General features: G+C 38.2%; 1 protein-coding gene across 1 annotated transcript in view; it reads right to left on the reverse strand.

Annotated features, from left to right (window-relative positions):
• The window catches only part of BRCA2 (BRCA2 DNA repair associated), a 38,155-nt gene that overhangs the window by 8,395 nt on the left and 12,917 nt on the right, over positions 1-16,843 (reverse strand). The window contains 10 exon segments of the mRNA XM_061457540.1: positions 318-462; positions 4,759-4,914; positions 5,524-5,875; positions 6,181-6,351; positions 6,932-7,119; positions 7,696-7,886; positions 8,291-8,700; positions 9,081-9,150; positions 10,606-10,698; positions 12,015-16,772. Coding sequence (XP_061313524.1) covers positions 318-462; positions 4,759-4,914; positions 5,524-5,875; positions 6,181-6,351; positions 6,932-7,119; positions 7,696-7,886; positions 8,291-8,700; positions 9,081-9,150; positions 10,606-10,698; positions 12,015-16,772 — 6,534 coding nt within the window.

The following is a 16,843-nucleotide window of genomic DNA, read 5'->3' on the forward strand; positions in this document are numbered from 1 at the left end:
TCTGTAGCACTTCCCTAAGCATCATCTCAATGCTAATTTTTTAGTAGCCTGGTTACCAACACATTCAGGAAGAGTTTTCCAGAGAGCTGAGAAGCCAAGCAAATATATATATAACTGTTTTGTACTGAAAGGTCTTGATACGTAGGAAGTAAAAAGCCTAAAACAACACAACACAAAACCACCACCACCAAACCAACCTAAAACCCTATCTCTGCTTCTCTATCACCACATAAGTTTTGCCAGTTTCCTTAAACTCTTCTGTAAACACTGAAGTTTTTGTGGTTTTGATACATGTTCTGAAATAATGACAACTTTACCTTCATGCTTCTCATATTCTGCTTGGATTTTTGCGAACAGAGCTTCCAGTTTCTTTTGTTGACCCTCTGCATGCCTGGCAGCTTCCCTTTCTTCAGCTCGGCTGTTACGAAATACATATGAACCAGCTGACGTCTTTTCCATCCACTGAAATAAGAAGATTAAAAAAACAAAAACAAACCCAGACTTTCAAATTTTTAACTTCATTTAACTTCCTTCTCATATTCACTGTTAAGTAAAAATGCTTTAAAAAAAATGAACAGGCAATAAGTTGTAAGTTCTTTCAGTGTAATAGGTAGAAGGCAAAACCCCACAGCATTAGTTTGTAAATCTTCACTTTAAAGATACACAGACAGAATGAATGAGTAATCAAAACTGCATGATTCAACAGCTGAAGAAACCAAAGCTGATACTAATAGGTATCAATGATGTAATTTCGAAGATAGCTGGATCCCACTGGCAGATACATTAAGATATGAACCATCAAACTCAATGCTTAAAAATACACCAGAACTGCATTCTATCTTCTACCCAATTTACGTTTCCACATCAACTGCATTGTCTAACACACTAGGTTATATGCTGTAAAAGAAATATCATGTTCTTCTCAAGATTTTCCTCCTGCAAATGGTGGATGAGCTGACCAGGAGAGGAGCGCTGCTGGATCTCATCCTCACTAACAAGAAGGGTCTGGTCGAAGCAGTAAGGGTTGAGGGCTGCCTTGGTTGCAGAGACCACGAGATGGTGGAGTTCAGGATCTTGTGTGGCAGGACTAGTAGAATAGCAAGTAGAATTGCAACCCTGGACTTTAGCAGGGCAAACTTTGGCCTTTTCAAGCAATTGCTAGGGGAATTCCCATGGGCAGGGCTGCTTGAAGGTAAAGGGGCCCAAGATAGTTGGTTGACATTCAAGGACTGCTTTTTCCGTGCTCAAGATCGGAGCATCCCGACATGTAGGAAGTCAAGGAAGAGGGCCAAGAGACCTGCGTGGCTAAATAGGGAATTGCTGGGTATGCTCAAGTGGAAGAGGAGAGTTTACAGGTCATGGAAGGAGGGGCTGGCCACTTGGGAGGAATATAAGGCTGCTGCTAGAGGATGTAGGAAGGCAGCTAGGAGGACTAAGGCATCCTTAGAATTAAACCTGGCGAGAAGGGTCAAGGACAGCAAAAAGAGCTTTTTTAAATACATGGCAGACAAAACTAACACCAGAGGCAATGTAGGCCCACTGATGAACGAGATGGGTGCCCTGGTGACAGAAGATAAAGAGATGGCAGAGTTACTGAATGCCTTCTTTGTCTCTGTCTACTCTGCTGCGGGCAGTCCTGAAGAGCCCTGTACCCCTGAGACCTTAGATGAAGTCAGGTCGACGGAGCGGTTTGCCTTAGTCGATGAGGAATGGGTTAGAGACCAGTTGAGCAATCTGGACATCCATAAATCCATGGGTCCAGATGGGATGCACCCGCGGGTGCTGAGGGAACTGGCGGAAGTCATTGCTAGACCACTCTCCATCATCTTTACCAAGTCTTGGGAAACGGGAGAGGTGCCTGAGGACTGGAGGAAAGCAAATGTCACTCCAGTCTTCAAAAAGGGCAAGAAGGAGGACCCGGGTAACTATAGACCGGTCAGCCTCACCTCCATCCCTGGGAAAGTGATGGAACACCTTATCCTTGGTACCATCTTAAGGCATATCAAGGATAAGAAGGTTATGAGGGGCAGTCAACATGGCTTCACCAGGGGGAAATCATGTTTGACCAACCTCTTAGCCTTTTATGAGGAAATAACACGGTGGATGGATGATGGCAGAGCGGTGGATGTGGTCTACCTTGACCTCAGCAAAGCATTTGACACAGTCTCCCACAGCATCCTCACAGCTAAAATGAGGAAGTGTGGACTGGATGATCAGGTAGTGAGGTGGACTGCGAACTGGCTGAAGGAGAGAAGCCAGAGAGTTGTAGTCTATGGGGCTGAGTCTAGTTGGAGGCCTGTAACTAGTGGAGTGCCTCAAGGGTCAGTACTGGGACCGGTATTATTTAATATATTCATCAATGATTTAGATGAGGGAATTGAGTGTACTATCAGCAAGTTTGCTGATGACACTAGGCTGGGAGGAGTGGCTGACACGCCAGAAGGCTGTGCTGCCATCCAGCGAGACCTGGACAGGCTGGAGAGTTGGGCAGGGAGTAACTTGATGAAATATAACAAGGGAAAGTGTAGAGTCCTGCATCTGGGCAGGAACAACCCCAGGTTCCAGTATAGGTTGGGGAACGACCTGTTAGAGAGCAGTGTAGGGGAGAGGGACCTGGGGGTCCTAGTGGACGACAGGATGACCATGAGCCAACACTGTGCCCTTGGGGCCAAGAAGGCCAATGGCATCCTGGGGTGTATTAGAAGGGCGGTGGTTAGTAGGTCGAGAGAGGTCCTCCTTCCCCTCTACTCTGCCCTGGTGAGACCCCATCTGGAATATTGTGTCCAGTTCTGGGCCCCTCAGTTCAAGAAGGACAGGGAGCTGCTGGAGAGAGTCCAGCACAGGGCAACAAAGATGATTAGGGGAGTGGAATATCTCCCTTATGAGGAAAGACTGAGGGAGCTGGGTCTCTATAGTTTGGAGAAGAGGAGACTGAGGGGTGACCTTATAAGTGTCTATAAATATATAAAGGGGGAGTGTCACGAGGACGGAGCCAGGCTCTACTCAGTGGCAAACAATGATAGGACAAGGGGTAATGGGTACAAACTGGAACACAAGAGGTTCCACTTAAACTTGAGAAGAAACTTCTTCTCAGTGAGGGTGACGGAACACTGGAACAGGCTGCCCAGGGAGGTTGTGGAGTCTCCTTCCCTGGAGACATTCAAAACCCGCCTGGACGCATTCCTGTGTAACATTATGTAGGTGTTCCTGCTCCGGCAGGGGGATTGGACTAGATGATCTTTCGAGGTCCCTTCCAATCCCTAACATACTGTGATACTGTGACAGTCTTAAACTTTTTCTGCCTGAAATGGTACCACAGGACTCCAGTCTTGTTCACAACCTTGCCTAATTTGAAGGAAGAGGTAAGCCAAACAAAGAGGTCAGTGCTGCTGAAAGTGATCCCTTACCTTTCTCTTTGCTGCACAGTCCTATCTTCTCCTTTGTACTTAGCATATATTGGATCTCATCAGACCACACTCAGTTTGTTAATTCAAAAAACAGCAGCTCATTGTGGGCTTTTTTTTTTTTTAATAGAATAATAGAATACTTAGGGTTGGAAGGGACCTTTAAAGGCCATCTAGACCGACGCTCCCTGCAATGGGAGCTTTGTTTGGCTGTTTTTTTTGTATTATTACTATGAGTTAGTTGCTCCTGGTTTAATGAATTTAATTAGCTAAGCAACAGGATTAGGTGAGCTCCAGGTTTAGCATAGAGAAGCAGGATGAGAAAGGGCTGAAGGACTAATCCTTATGAAGAAGTGAATTGCTGAAATAGGCCCTGCATGCCATGCATTTCCTGCAGTATTCACAGTTTGACACCTTTAATTAGGGTTACTGTGATTCCTATACTCCTTGACTCTTGAGTAAAAGGAGACAGACAGCCCACATCTTCCTATTTTTTTGTTATGTTTGAGCAAGTCTCAGTGCTTAAAAAAGCCCAAACAAACAAATAAAACATCAGCACATGAATCTTTGATATCAAGAGATACAAAGCACCACTTTTCTCCCCAGCCTGGAAGCTATTTACTATTGATGTAGTTACAGATTAGTCCCCTTTCTACCTATCACGCAGTTCACATAGTAAGTGCTGCAATTTCCTCCATTAATGACATTTATTTATGATTATGTAGTGATCCAAACCAAGTATTGCTATTACCTTTACAGAATTCATTTTACATAAATCAACAGTTAATATAACACTTTAGAAAGAAAACAGCAAAAAAACCCTTATGTGTAAATTCCAAGTTTAACATGTGCTAAGTTAACAAAATCTGAAAGTTGTATCCTGATTAGACTGTTAACATTAAGAGGACTGATTACTAATTTAAATATTTCTTTTTGTAGGTGGTATTGTCATAAAAGCAAGTAGTTAGAGTGAAGTCTGACCATACTGAAAATGTCCGCATATGAACTACTTCGGAGTTTAAATTGTCAGTATTTTTTTCTCCTTTAAAACAAGCACTGTGCTTTTTAGATTACAGAACTGAAGTTCAATTATTTCTGGCTTTCTGAAGCTGAAAGCAAAGCCAACCAGAGATCCTGAGCACAAACTCAAATTCTTCTTACAGCAGGATGCTCCAGTCCTGAAATATTGAATACACACACAGAGCAGGAACCACTTCTGTTTATTTTACACATAACGGCATCTTCTCTCAAATTTTCTAGCTCTCCATACAATGGCTGATTTGAGGAATAATATAGCAATTAACTAACATGATTTTTACCTCATAAAACCTGTCAGATTAATAAAATAGCATACCTGAATAGGGTAAGTTCTTTGAACAACTACGTCAATACATCCCACTGCACCACCCTCACTGTAAAGTGATGACAAAGGCAAAGGGAAAGGCCTGGGATCCGAGTGAAATCCTAGTTTTGCATGCCATCGTGCACAGCGAGTGCTGTTCGCCGAAATCTGAGTAAGTCAAATGTTGAAAAACTGTCACCAGTAGGTCAAAAAGATATCCAACTTATTATAACTAGAGGGAAGACTATTTTCACATTGACCTTGCTAAGAATATCTCATTTTTGCACCTGAATATATCACATTGAAGAATGCATTTTAAACAGGAACCAAAAAATTTGATGAATTAAAATTCTCTAGGAAATGAGCACCTATGAGGCAAGCCACTGCTCTATACCAGAAGAGCAAAAGTTTTATGCTGAAACGTCACCCAGTGCTTTAATCATCCTCAAACAAGTTAAAGAAACCCTTGCCCAAGCTCACCCTCCCATGACCTGTTTCTTCTCCCCCATTCTTCCCCCAAATTCCATGTTGCCAAATAAAGGAGAAGGAAAAAATTGGCACAACTTAATATTTTAAACTTGTCTTTCTATCCTATTGAGTAGTGTCAGCTACCTGGTGTCATGTCTTACAAATATGATTATTAAACTTCAAGAAAACAATGTGTGTTTATAAAGTCCTGAGAAAGCTTTTTCTGCTTATAAAACATGGCTCAATTACACAGCATCTATCACATTTCTTGGTCACATCCAGTCAAGCTGAACTAATACTTTGTTTTACCTTTAACATAAGAGAATCTGGGGCTTCCAGTGGTGTACATCCATTCTGAGAGCCAACAAGTTCTGCTCCATGCACTATGATCTTCTGACCAACAGCCAGCCTTCTTCTATGTAAGAAAGCTTTGAGAGGTGGATCCAGAAGAGCTCTAATCCCATACCAGCCATCAGTAACTTCAATTATTGCTGCTGCTTTTTTACTTTCCACATTCTTATTGCTACCGCTAGGAGATACAACGGCGTTTAGCGATATGATTTTAGAGATACACAGTACAAGTGTTTTACCTGCTGCATCATCTCTTTCTGTAATTTTTTTGATTGCTGATCGTTTACTTTTATCAACTTCTAAATCATACCTACAAAAAAGAATTCACGATGCTTTGTTAAAGCAAACAAAATCCATCACATTGTTTTTCCTTAAAAACAACTGCAGCAAACTATAGCTTAATCAATTGACATGATTAAGTACCACTGTAGCGAAGCAAATGTTATGTAGATTTTTGAAAATAACATTTTTAATACTGCTATGCATAAGTTTAACAATGCAAACATTCTGATAAAACAGTAAAGGCAAGGTAAAGGTGCTTAGTTTATAATATTATGATCTGGAAAGCACACAGTATCACAGATTGTAACTCCAAATACACTGCTATACACATACCTATATTTCAACTGCAACAGCACCGTTTCTGGCGTCAAACATCTGTTAGCAAATTCATGTGGAAAAGAGACTTCCATGGCTGCCAATTTCCATACAATCCACCTATAGTGATTGTAAACCCAGGCCTCTGTTATTAGCTTGGGATCCACACCAGGAGTGTCACAGAGAGCTCTGCAGATAAATTGTTAACAAATTAATCTGAAACACACTTAAGTTTTCACTTGCCTATTTTTCCCTGTCACTGTATTCAGTGTATGTACATAGGCTACATTAACAAAGGAATATTTATTAGAGTGAAAAGAGGAAGGTTACATTCCCTAACCTGATCTGGTTATTATCTGAATACTGGAGTTTTGTTCTCGTATGCTTTGGCAGCATTATGCGTGCAATGTTAAAAGTCCTGAATTAACAGAAAATAGTAATATTTTATTGGTAACAGAAAATAGTAGTATTTTATTGGTAACAGAAAATAGTAATATTTTATTTAATTGGACTATTTCCACTGTTGGAGAATTCCCAGAAATTTGCTAAATCGACTTTGTATGCTTCCTTTAATGGTCAGCGAAGATCTCCAACATTAGTCTACACAGTAAATTGACAATCCTACAATATCTTTACTTACACTAACAGAAACATGCTAAAAATGCCCAGTAAAAGTATTCAGAGGCTTTAAAAGATCACTCTGTTGGATTTTATTCTAGGGGATAATTAACGATGAGCATACTTGTCTCGAGTTCCTAAGTAGCAGTACCTGTAAAACTCCTTTTTTCCAGCTTTTCCCTCATCTGTAGGTATTAGCCATCCTCCATCAGCAAGCTGCATCCCATTTCCAGATAATATATACTCCTTACTGAAGAAGTCTTTGATGAGAAACTGGAATGATTCTGCATTTGTGCTGTTAACTTGTATGCAATGTTTTGAAACACCATATGTGTAAAGCTGCAAAAAATTAGAATAAAAAGACAAAATAATTACAAAAAAGTAAGAATTCAGCTGAATATCTAATATTATAAATTCAGATAAAAAAATGTAATTTCATATGTAATCTGAGGAGAATGTAGGAATTCCCAGCAACTATTTTAGCAGAACAGCATGTCCTTTATAAGTGTTTAAAAACATTCAACAGGTTTTGTACTTTCACTGTACCAAAAGCAAAGGTCTTTGGATACAGACCTAGCTAAGCTTAAATTTTAACTTTATCTCAAAAAAAGCTCTTCATATGGGTTAAAAGTCAACAGCAACTATCATTGGTAGATTTTTTTTCCTTGTTTGATGCTTCTCTTATTTGATTATAACACTAAAGAGACATATTTATGACCTTTATTATTTGGAAAAGTCTTTAAAACTGTGGATATGCAAAGCTGCTTAAATACTGTAGCAACTGATCTAACAGTTACTGTAAACACTCATCTCAAAATTGAAGAATGTATCTACTTAAAAGCTACTGAATGTTTGTTTGCTTGTCTTAAGGAACAAATTCCAGGAAAGACACACAGTAAAAAGACACCAATATACCTCTTCAGCAGAATAAAAACCGGGAGATTTCTCTTCTACTGCAGTTTTCAGAGAGATTCTGTTTCTTGCAGATGTTTTAATGACATAAAGACTGCCTGGCTGGGAGCTAATATGCTGCCTATATTTCTTTTTAATTCTTATTTCCTGCAGATCTCTGGCACAACAAAGATTTGTCATCATCTTGACCAGATCTGCAAAGAAAAAAAATAATTAAACCAGCAAACTCTTTTTTACAGTACACATATAAAGATACACAGTCACACTATAAAATCAAGTATCAAAAGAAGCATAGGACAGTTTGTTTCTGAAGCACCGTGTGAAAGCAAATTTTCATGTTCTTAATTAACTTTGGAAAAGAGTTGCATACGATTTATTAGGAGAGCAATATAAAATACTAGGAAAGTAATTAGTTCCTAATTTTCCTGAACCACCGCCACCACCACCTCCCCACCACAAATAAAAAAGCTGAAAGAGAAGCTTCTTTTTACTTTAAAAAAAAAAAAAAAAAGCCTGACCAAGTATGAAAAACCCTTAAAGATTTAATTCTGATGGTTACTATTCATAACAGTTAAGTGATCAAAATCTGAAAAAATACCTGAATTGCCATTTTCTAGGTCAGTGTCTGCTGCATGCTGGATGCAGGACTGGTGGTCTTGAGGTTCAGCAATATTGTGTTCAGTTGTGATCCGATTTAATTCCATCTCTTTAGTCATGATTGGTGAGTCACACCTTTTCCTACTGTGCTGTTCACCTGTTGAAAATGTCAGCTTGGTTTTGAAGGGTGGAATAAAAGTTTTAGCAGTTTTGCCAGATTTGTACACTCTTCTTGTTTCTTCACTTTCTTTTGTTGAGGCCTTACATGGAGTAGAAAGCCCTGAAGTACCATTTGAACACTGCCTTATCGCACAGTGCTGAAAAATGGCAGGTTTAGATCTGAATCCTTTAAAGTCCTGATCTGGTAGAGTAAGGGTAGGATTCTTGACTTCCTGTCGTTCTTTTGTAGCCCTACAAAGATGAAAACATTGAAACATACAGGTTTCAGCTTCCTGAGAAACTATTTGTTAGGATTTTTATAGTCTTAATTTAGTAATACAACATTCAACAGTACAATAGAATGACAAAATATCTATCTTTGACATTTTAAAAACCAAATAGTTAATTTCTATCTATTGAGAAAAGAGAAATACAAATGTAAAACTTGTTTAGCATCTCACTGGTTTACTGCAGCAATGTGTAATGGTAACTTGTTTAGTCGAAGTAAGATTATACGTGTTTTACAAAGTTGGGTAGCAAATTATTGCCATATATTTTTAAAAGGATATGAGGGCTTCCAAGTTTAAGAAATCGCATTAGAAGAACTGTAAAATACATTATAAATTTCTCACCCAAAAGGCTGACAAGTTATGGGTTTTAAAGGAACATGGTATATAAATTTTCTTCTGTCTTTGAAAATGCCTGTAAGATAATTAGAAAAAAAGTCTGAAACGGCACACTACATGGATATTTACAGCAAATATTTTTTTTTTATATTAATGTTATAAATACATAATTCTACTCTGGAAACCTTTTTAACTGCTTTGTTCTTCCCCACCCCCAACAATAAAATCTTTGTATAAAACATCTTCACTTGTTGCAGACAGATATAAAGGATAAGTGAACTCAATGCTGAACTTTCCACAATTACTATTTGTGAGCCTGAAAGATGTTTTTAGGCTCACGAAAAGAAAATGTTTATCATTTATTTAATTCCAGTTAGGCTACCATTTCATTTACAATTCTTCTAGCAACTCTCTTTTTATTTTTTTTTTTTAAGTTACAACAGATTTCGTGCCCATTTTCACAAAATCCTCCTTCAATCACTGAAGGGCATGTTTACCTTGGAATTATCAACATAACTAAATCATGTCTGCCTGAAATTTAAACTCATTTGTGCTACATCCTTGGGCTGCAATGAGGAAGTTTCACATGAGAAGTCACAGATACAAGATGTCACATGTTCTAGAAGTCAGAGGCAAGACTGTACTGGAGATCAGAATTGTTTTCAGTTGTTGCACCAAAGAATAAACAATCCTGCTGCAGAGTAGGATAATATTTACATATGAAGGGTACAAAATTATTCTCTGGTAGACACTAATTCCATTTAAAACTTTAGATCAAGGGGTTTATGTTTAGAACAGATTTAGAACAGCATCCAGAAACCAATATACTGGTTAAACCAATATATTTGATGAATCCTGCTACTGAATTCTAGGTGACAGCATGCAGTGCTTAGAAAGAACAAGCTCCTTAAAGCTTATCCCAGCATATCCCATAACCAAAGCCTGTAGCCAAAATCATATTATCCAAATACCCTAATCACTAACTAGCTTCACATAAAGCATCAACTCAAACTTTAAAACCTTGATTTCACTCGATTTCATAAACCTCCATACTACTTGTTTAAAATATTAAAAGCATCTGTAACAGAGTAAACCGATAAATATATTATTCACAAATTATTATATGATGAAATTACCAATAACTTCTCATTTTCTTGTAGATACAGTTTTTAACTGAGCAATTACAGATCAATAAAATATATTCTGCCTTCTGAGACTAGAATTTGTGAGATTTAGGATGGAACAGATTTAGGAGAAACTGGATAAACTTCTACTGAGCTGTAAACCAGAGTTCTTGCAGAAGGAGTATACTGTAATATATTTACATTCTACACAAGAAGGCATACCATTAATCATGTGATTTTCAATTCAGCAGAGACATCACCACAGCAGCTTCCCTGGATTTCCATGACTATACTGATAAAAGCAGCAGTTAAGCAATCTTATTACACATAAGTTTACTGGAAATTGAAGAATTCTAAGGACAACCAGTACCAGATTACTGCTTAGAACACAAGAAGACTAAAGTTACCATCAGGAGTGCTTTTTGAAGCTTTCAAAGATCTAGGGGAATTCCATGTTTTGTTAAACTCAAGCAGTAGCTGCCTTTTAATTGGAGGTTCTCCTAGAATAAAACCACAGATTTTGTTAAAAGTGATGCTCCTCTTAAGTTCAGTTTCTTATCAATACTGTATAGCTTAATTATAATTGCTAAATAAAACATTAAAGAACTCAGAGCAAACAGAAGTAGCAAGTTTTCAGATCATGTCTATTAAACAGCCTTTTTGAGCACAGAGCTACTTCACTGTAATGTGCAAAAGCTTCTTCTGTACAGTGTACAGATACTGTGTATGTGTTACTGAGAATGATTTCAAGACTTCATATAATGAAGTCCCTTGCAGAATCTTTTGTGGTAAGTCTGCTCCATCCAAATCAAAATTTGTGAGCCTTAAGTTATCAAACATATTCAGCACAATCTGCCTCAAAGTCCACTGCAGTGGACTCCAGCAGCACAGTTCACCTGCACCTTTTTTATACTTTAAGTACTTAGAGCCCATCCAGAATTCTAAAAAATTATGTAACACATCTTTTACAGAAGCTGTAACTAAGGATATGGTTCAACTGTGGCACAGCTGTTACAAGTTGGGCTGAGACCTATCTGCCTTTTCATGCCTGCCCACTTTGCCACACTGGCCTGCCCAACCTTCATACCTGAACTGGTGTAGCTGGACATCAACTCTGGTGCAATCTACGATTGCATAAGGAGTCTGCAGCCAGCCCAGGTCCCTGAACAGGTCTGGGTGACTGTGCAAGCATTAAGTACCAACACTTCAGCCCTGAGACAGATCACTTTTAGATGGTAAACTGTGCTTTTAGATCAACACCTATTTTTCGTATCAGACTGGCAATCGTGATACAAGTGAAACCATTTCCTTACCTACAAGGCATAAAAAGGTGACAATAGAAATACTGCTGCTCATTTTGCAATGAAAAACCACTAGATTTGTGTAAAGAAAAAAAAAGGAAGTCTGTTCAGAGAGAAAAGGAACAGTAGTTTTCTTCCATTACTTTATGATAAACCAGCAAAACCTGCACACCTTCAAATACTAATCACAAATTCAGCTTGCACTGTGCATTTAAGGCTCTAAAGGGTGGATGAGCTGCAGCAAGTGGATAAACTCTGCCTGCAACAGGAATAATTTTTGTCATTGACACTGGAGAAAGAACTTCAACTTCTGTATGACCTAAAAATAAATGTGACAATTAAAAACCACCCTCAAACAACCTGCTGTGCAGAAATATGGAGTTGAACATACAGAATCATAGAATAGTTAGGGTTGGAAAGGACCTTAAGATCACCTAGTTCTAACCCCCTGCAATGGGCAGGGACACCTCACACTAAATAAAATAAATAAATAAATATATAAGACAAAGACCTACCGAGTGAGTTTTCTTCGAAGTACCTCTTCCCAAAGGTCTTAACATTTTTATCCCGTAGGCCACTGAAGGACTGTGCAGCATTAATTTGTGCTCCAGAACTGGAAAGATCGTCTTCCATAAAAGCTCTTGCACTTTCTACAGCCTCCATTTCCAAGTAACTATTTGGAGTCTGGAGAAGATTAATATTCCTTTCTGCTTTAGCAGTAACACTGCATGAAGCTGCTTCAGACTCCGTTTTCATCCCCAGGTTCAGCTGACCTTTTCCAAAAGCTCTAGTCTCCTCTTGCTGAAAGTTATTTTTAAATGTTAACTGCTTGTTTTTCTTACTATGTGGTACATACTCGGGCATTTTGACATGGTGAGTACCTGGAAAAGACTTCATTTCCTCAAGGTAGATATTTTCTACATCAAAGCCTTCATTGCAGCTTTTTTCAATTTTGGATTCTGAGATCACTTTATCAGTTACAGATTCTACATGTTGACCACTCTCTTTAATTGAACTGAGTTGATCTGTAATGCAAGGCCCACTGCTCAAAAAGTCATCACATTCTTTTAAAATTGCCTTTGCTTTTTGATAGGCATTTTTAGAGACTTTTACCTGCTTTCCACTTACAGTGCTGAACCCAAAAGCAGGACCTGAAATCAGTTCAGTGCTGGCAATTTCTTCCCCTCTTGGTAACAGTACCTGCATTTTCCTACGAACTACTTCAGGGTGCATTTCAGACTTTTCAACACCTTCCTCAACCAAAAATGCTTCTTGTACATGAGATGACTGATTCCCTTCCATTTCAGAAAAGAGCTGCCGGGCTTTCCTGAGCGACTCTTCTGATAGTTGTACAGGCTTACCACTTGCTGTACTGAAAAACCCACGAGTACTTGTAGAAGAATCTGACTCCTTTATCTGCTTATCTGGAATAGGCAAGTGCCCTAGAAGCTTACTATTGTGTTCAAAGCTTCGCATCTGAGAATTTGAAACAGGCTTTGCATCTGCAGATGTGTTTATATCCTGGTGATGACTTTCACTAGCACTTGCATTTACTTTAATAAAATGAGATGTGGACGAATTAATCTCTTCATTTAAAAACTTAAAGGAATTCAGGCACTCAGCATGAATGATGGCAGATGTATTTCTAGCAATTTTTGTTTGATTGGTTCTCAAGTTAGTCTCATATTTCACAGATTCACTGTAGTCATCTTGAAATATTTCTCTGACTCTTGCTAATGCACTTTCTGAAACAGGAACTGCTTTACCTTTTGCTGTACTAAACACAATTTGTTTCAGATCACTCCTCTGATTCTCAACACTAGGTGCCGTTTCTTTTAACTCGGCTAAATTAGTTTCATCTTCAGGAAGACTGACTAGTGACTGGCTTTGATAAGCATTAACTGTGCTGTTCAGGACGCCATGTGTATCAGCACAAAGTTCATTTAAATGTTCTAAGTTAAATTCTGTACTGTCACAGTTCAAATGAGAGCAGTTACTTTTCGAAGTTAAGAGGAGGGATTGATCAGATATACTGTTTCTATCCTCAGCAAACAAAGTATCTTTTGTATCTCCAGGCACAGAATTATCTTCGAGATCATTTGATATCTTCGTTAAATTCAGAGATGCAGCAGAGTGCACAGGGGAATCATGCATGTTTTCTGAATCATTCCTGTTTTTGGGTGAGTATTCCATCTCTCTCTCTACAAACAGTTTTTCATCTTCAGATGAACAAGTTCTAATTAAAGCACCCCCCTCCTGTCCAGGAAGCAATTCCAATTCTGACTTTTCAGGACGGACATCAGCTTTTTCACATGTATATGAAGTTAGCAAACTTCTTTCACCCAGCTTGAAAGAAGTATCTACTTTAACAGTATCAAGAAGCACAGCCTGTTTAATGGGACTGCTCTCTACTGCCTGCTTAAATTGATTTCCAGGTTCTTCAGGAACAAGCTTTTTATTAAGTTTATCTGGGTCACATTGAACAGTGCTTTCAACACATAAATCCCAGTCTTTGACACAGTTTTTACCACATTTCCTTTTCTTCATGGGGTTTTTAAAATAGTCATTATGTTCCTTTCTTACATCAACATTTTCTGAAAAAAACTGTTCAGCTTTAGCTAAAAACCCGTCAGCAATTGTTATTTTTTTGCCACTAGCAGTATGAAATCCAGTCAGATAACTCCTGTTCACTTCATTTTTTTCAACATCTACCTCTTGATCAGCAGGTATTTGATGATGGTAAGAACCTACTTTTATTCCACTTTCATTCTCTAACAGGATCTTATCATGGGTGGCGTCTTCTTCCATATTTTTATGATTTGCCTTTAATTTATGAGATTTGTCCAGAACATTTACATCTCTTTCTGCACGTTGTATATTGATCAAGTGTAAAGAATGATCCAAAGCTGCAACAGAAATGGATTTATCACCACCAGCTGGACTTTGACATTTTGGTGATGAGCATTCATTTTCCTTTCTGTCTTCTCCTTTCTGATTAGGAGACAGGTTTTTAATTTCATTTGCTATACTTAAACTTTGTTCTTCTGCACCTGTAATAGCATCTCCTACACATGTTACATCTAATGGGTCTTCTTGATTGCTTTCAACTTGGCGATCTCCTTGATTCAAAAATTGCTTGGAAGTTTTATGATTCTGGTTATAGTTTTTAATGAATGATACACTGCTGATGATAGCGCTAGTACTGCTGAAACTAGCATTTTCATTATACTTTATTGATCTTTTTGTCTGATTTTCTGCATTTTCCTTAAACAGTGCACTAATATTTTCATTTTTTTTCTGTGCATGGTGGGAAACAGAACCTGGTTGGGAAATGGCATCTATGCTTTTGAAATCTGAAACGCAAACCATTTTTCCTTCATTATCTTTTGCCAGGCATCTGACAAAATTACAGTTAGAAGACATATGACTATTTAAATGGTGACATCTAGTACTAGATTTAGAAGATTTAAACAAATAGTTATCATCATCCAAGTCCCTGAAGAGCTCTGCAGATCTGTTCAAAGCTGCCTTAGAAATATCTATTTTTTTTCCGGCAGCTGAACTAAAGCCTACACAATGAGAAAAGCTGTCCCCTTTAGCTACTGGAAAGCTCTCATTAGATAGTCCACTTTCATTTCTGTCTAAATTAGCAAAAGTAACCTTTTTGCCATTTTCATGAAAAACCACTGCATTTTCTTTTTTGTATTCCACGACATCAGAGTCTTCGTTTGTGTCTTCCTGCTTCATGCAATACTTACCAGGTTTCACCTGATTCTCAGTTTTTAAAGTGCTACAAAACCCAGCATGTTTCCTTTTTTCTGAATTATTTTCCACATTTTTTCTTCCACATGTTTCTACAGTTCCAAACTGTTGAAAGGCATGACTTTGTATCATGCTACTTTGCTTTCTAAACTGTGTAAATTCAAACTGACTACCTGTTTCTTCCAGGATACTAGAAAGTTCAGCAATTTCAGCTTCTTGGCTTGCTGTCAAGGTTTGATTCGTTTCTTGCAAGTACTGTGGGCTTCTAGGAAAGCTTTTACACAAGCCAATTTTGTGTGGAGTAAACTGTGTATGTCTGGGCTTAAGAAAATTTGTCTGTGAATCTAGAGAATCAGATAAACTACCGGCCAAGTTGCTTTCTGAATCTGAGAAAAACATACTCTCCTTTTTATCTTGATTTGAAAAGCTTCTTTCCATAGAACAGGCTTCAAAGCATTCATTTTCAATATCTTTAAACAGCATTCTGCCTTTTGCTATACTGACTTCAGAGAACTTAATCTGCTTATTGGAAGCAGTCTGAAAGCCACCAAAGCCCAGATTCAAACTGCATGCATTAAGACTTCCTGATGATTTCCCTTTATACTTTAGGTTCGTAATTGGCTTTTTATTGGAATACATAGGCACTACTTGTTTATCTTCTTCAGAAATCCCTTCATTGAAAGAATTATCATCTACACAATCTACGGATTCTTTAGCGATCTCCACAGCTACATTAGTGAAATCAGCTGCTTGAGGGATTTCACTGTTTTCAGTCCACTTTGGCTTTTCATTGTTGACTCTAACTTTTGAGGAGGCAGCTGCATCTGTTTTCTCCTCTTGTTTTAATCCAGTACTATGACTTTCTGAGCAGTTTACTCCCAGAGGTCCAAGTGCTTCTCTACAGCCAGCTACTGACCACTGGTCTGTAGCAAGCCTTTTATCAGTTGATACTTTATTACAACAATCACTACTGACTCCATTTATGCCAATGTTGATCTGACTCAAAGTATTATTGAAACTACTGTCTGTCACAGATGTAGTGGCATGATGCACATCAACCAAGTGTTCATTATGCTTGGGGGAAGACCATGCAAGTTCTTCTTTCAGGCTCCAAGGTACAGAACCTCCACTGTTCACAGTAGCACCCATATACTTTTCTTTCTTGCCTTTCTCTGAGCAACAGCCTTTAGGGAACAACTTGGAATGCTTTCTTGCCATTAGGCATGCTGAAGCTAGAACTTTATGTTTTATATTTGAAGTTATTTCACTATTTAAAGAATTTATTATGTCTTCTTTCCATGTATTAGATATATCTAAGCTTTTTAATGATGTAGCAGGTTGACCTTCCCTTGCATTTTCCCTTAAGTCTCTCAGGTCCTGTTGCTTCAACCTGTCACTGAAGGAATTACCAGATGAGTTATCCATTATATCCATTTTTAAAGTACAAGTGCCAAATTTATTTTCCTTGATATTCGATTGCAAACACTTTCTCTCAGCAAGAAGCAAGCAGTCTAAAAGAGAAGACATTAGAGAAAAAAAACGTTAATAAAGTAGTTCTTATTTATTCAAACAAATGTAAAAT

Source organism: Pezoporus flaviventris, unplaced genomic scaffold (genome assembly GCF_033815535.1).
Source record: "Pezoporus flaviventris isolate CSIRO_AGI_PZ_B2104156 unplaced genomic scaffold, CSIRO_AGI_Pfla_v1 ptg000025l, whole genome shotgun sequence".
NCBI classification, from domain to species: Eukaryota; Metazoa; Chordata; class Aves; order Psittaciformes; family Psittacidae; genus Pezoporus; species Pezoporus flaviventris.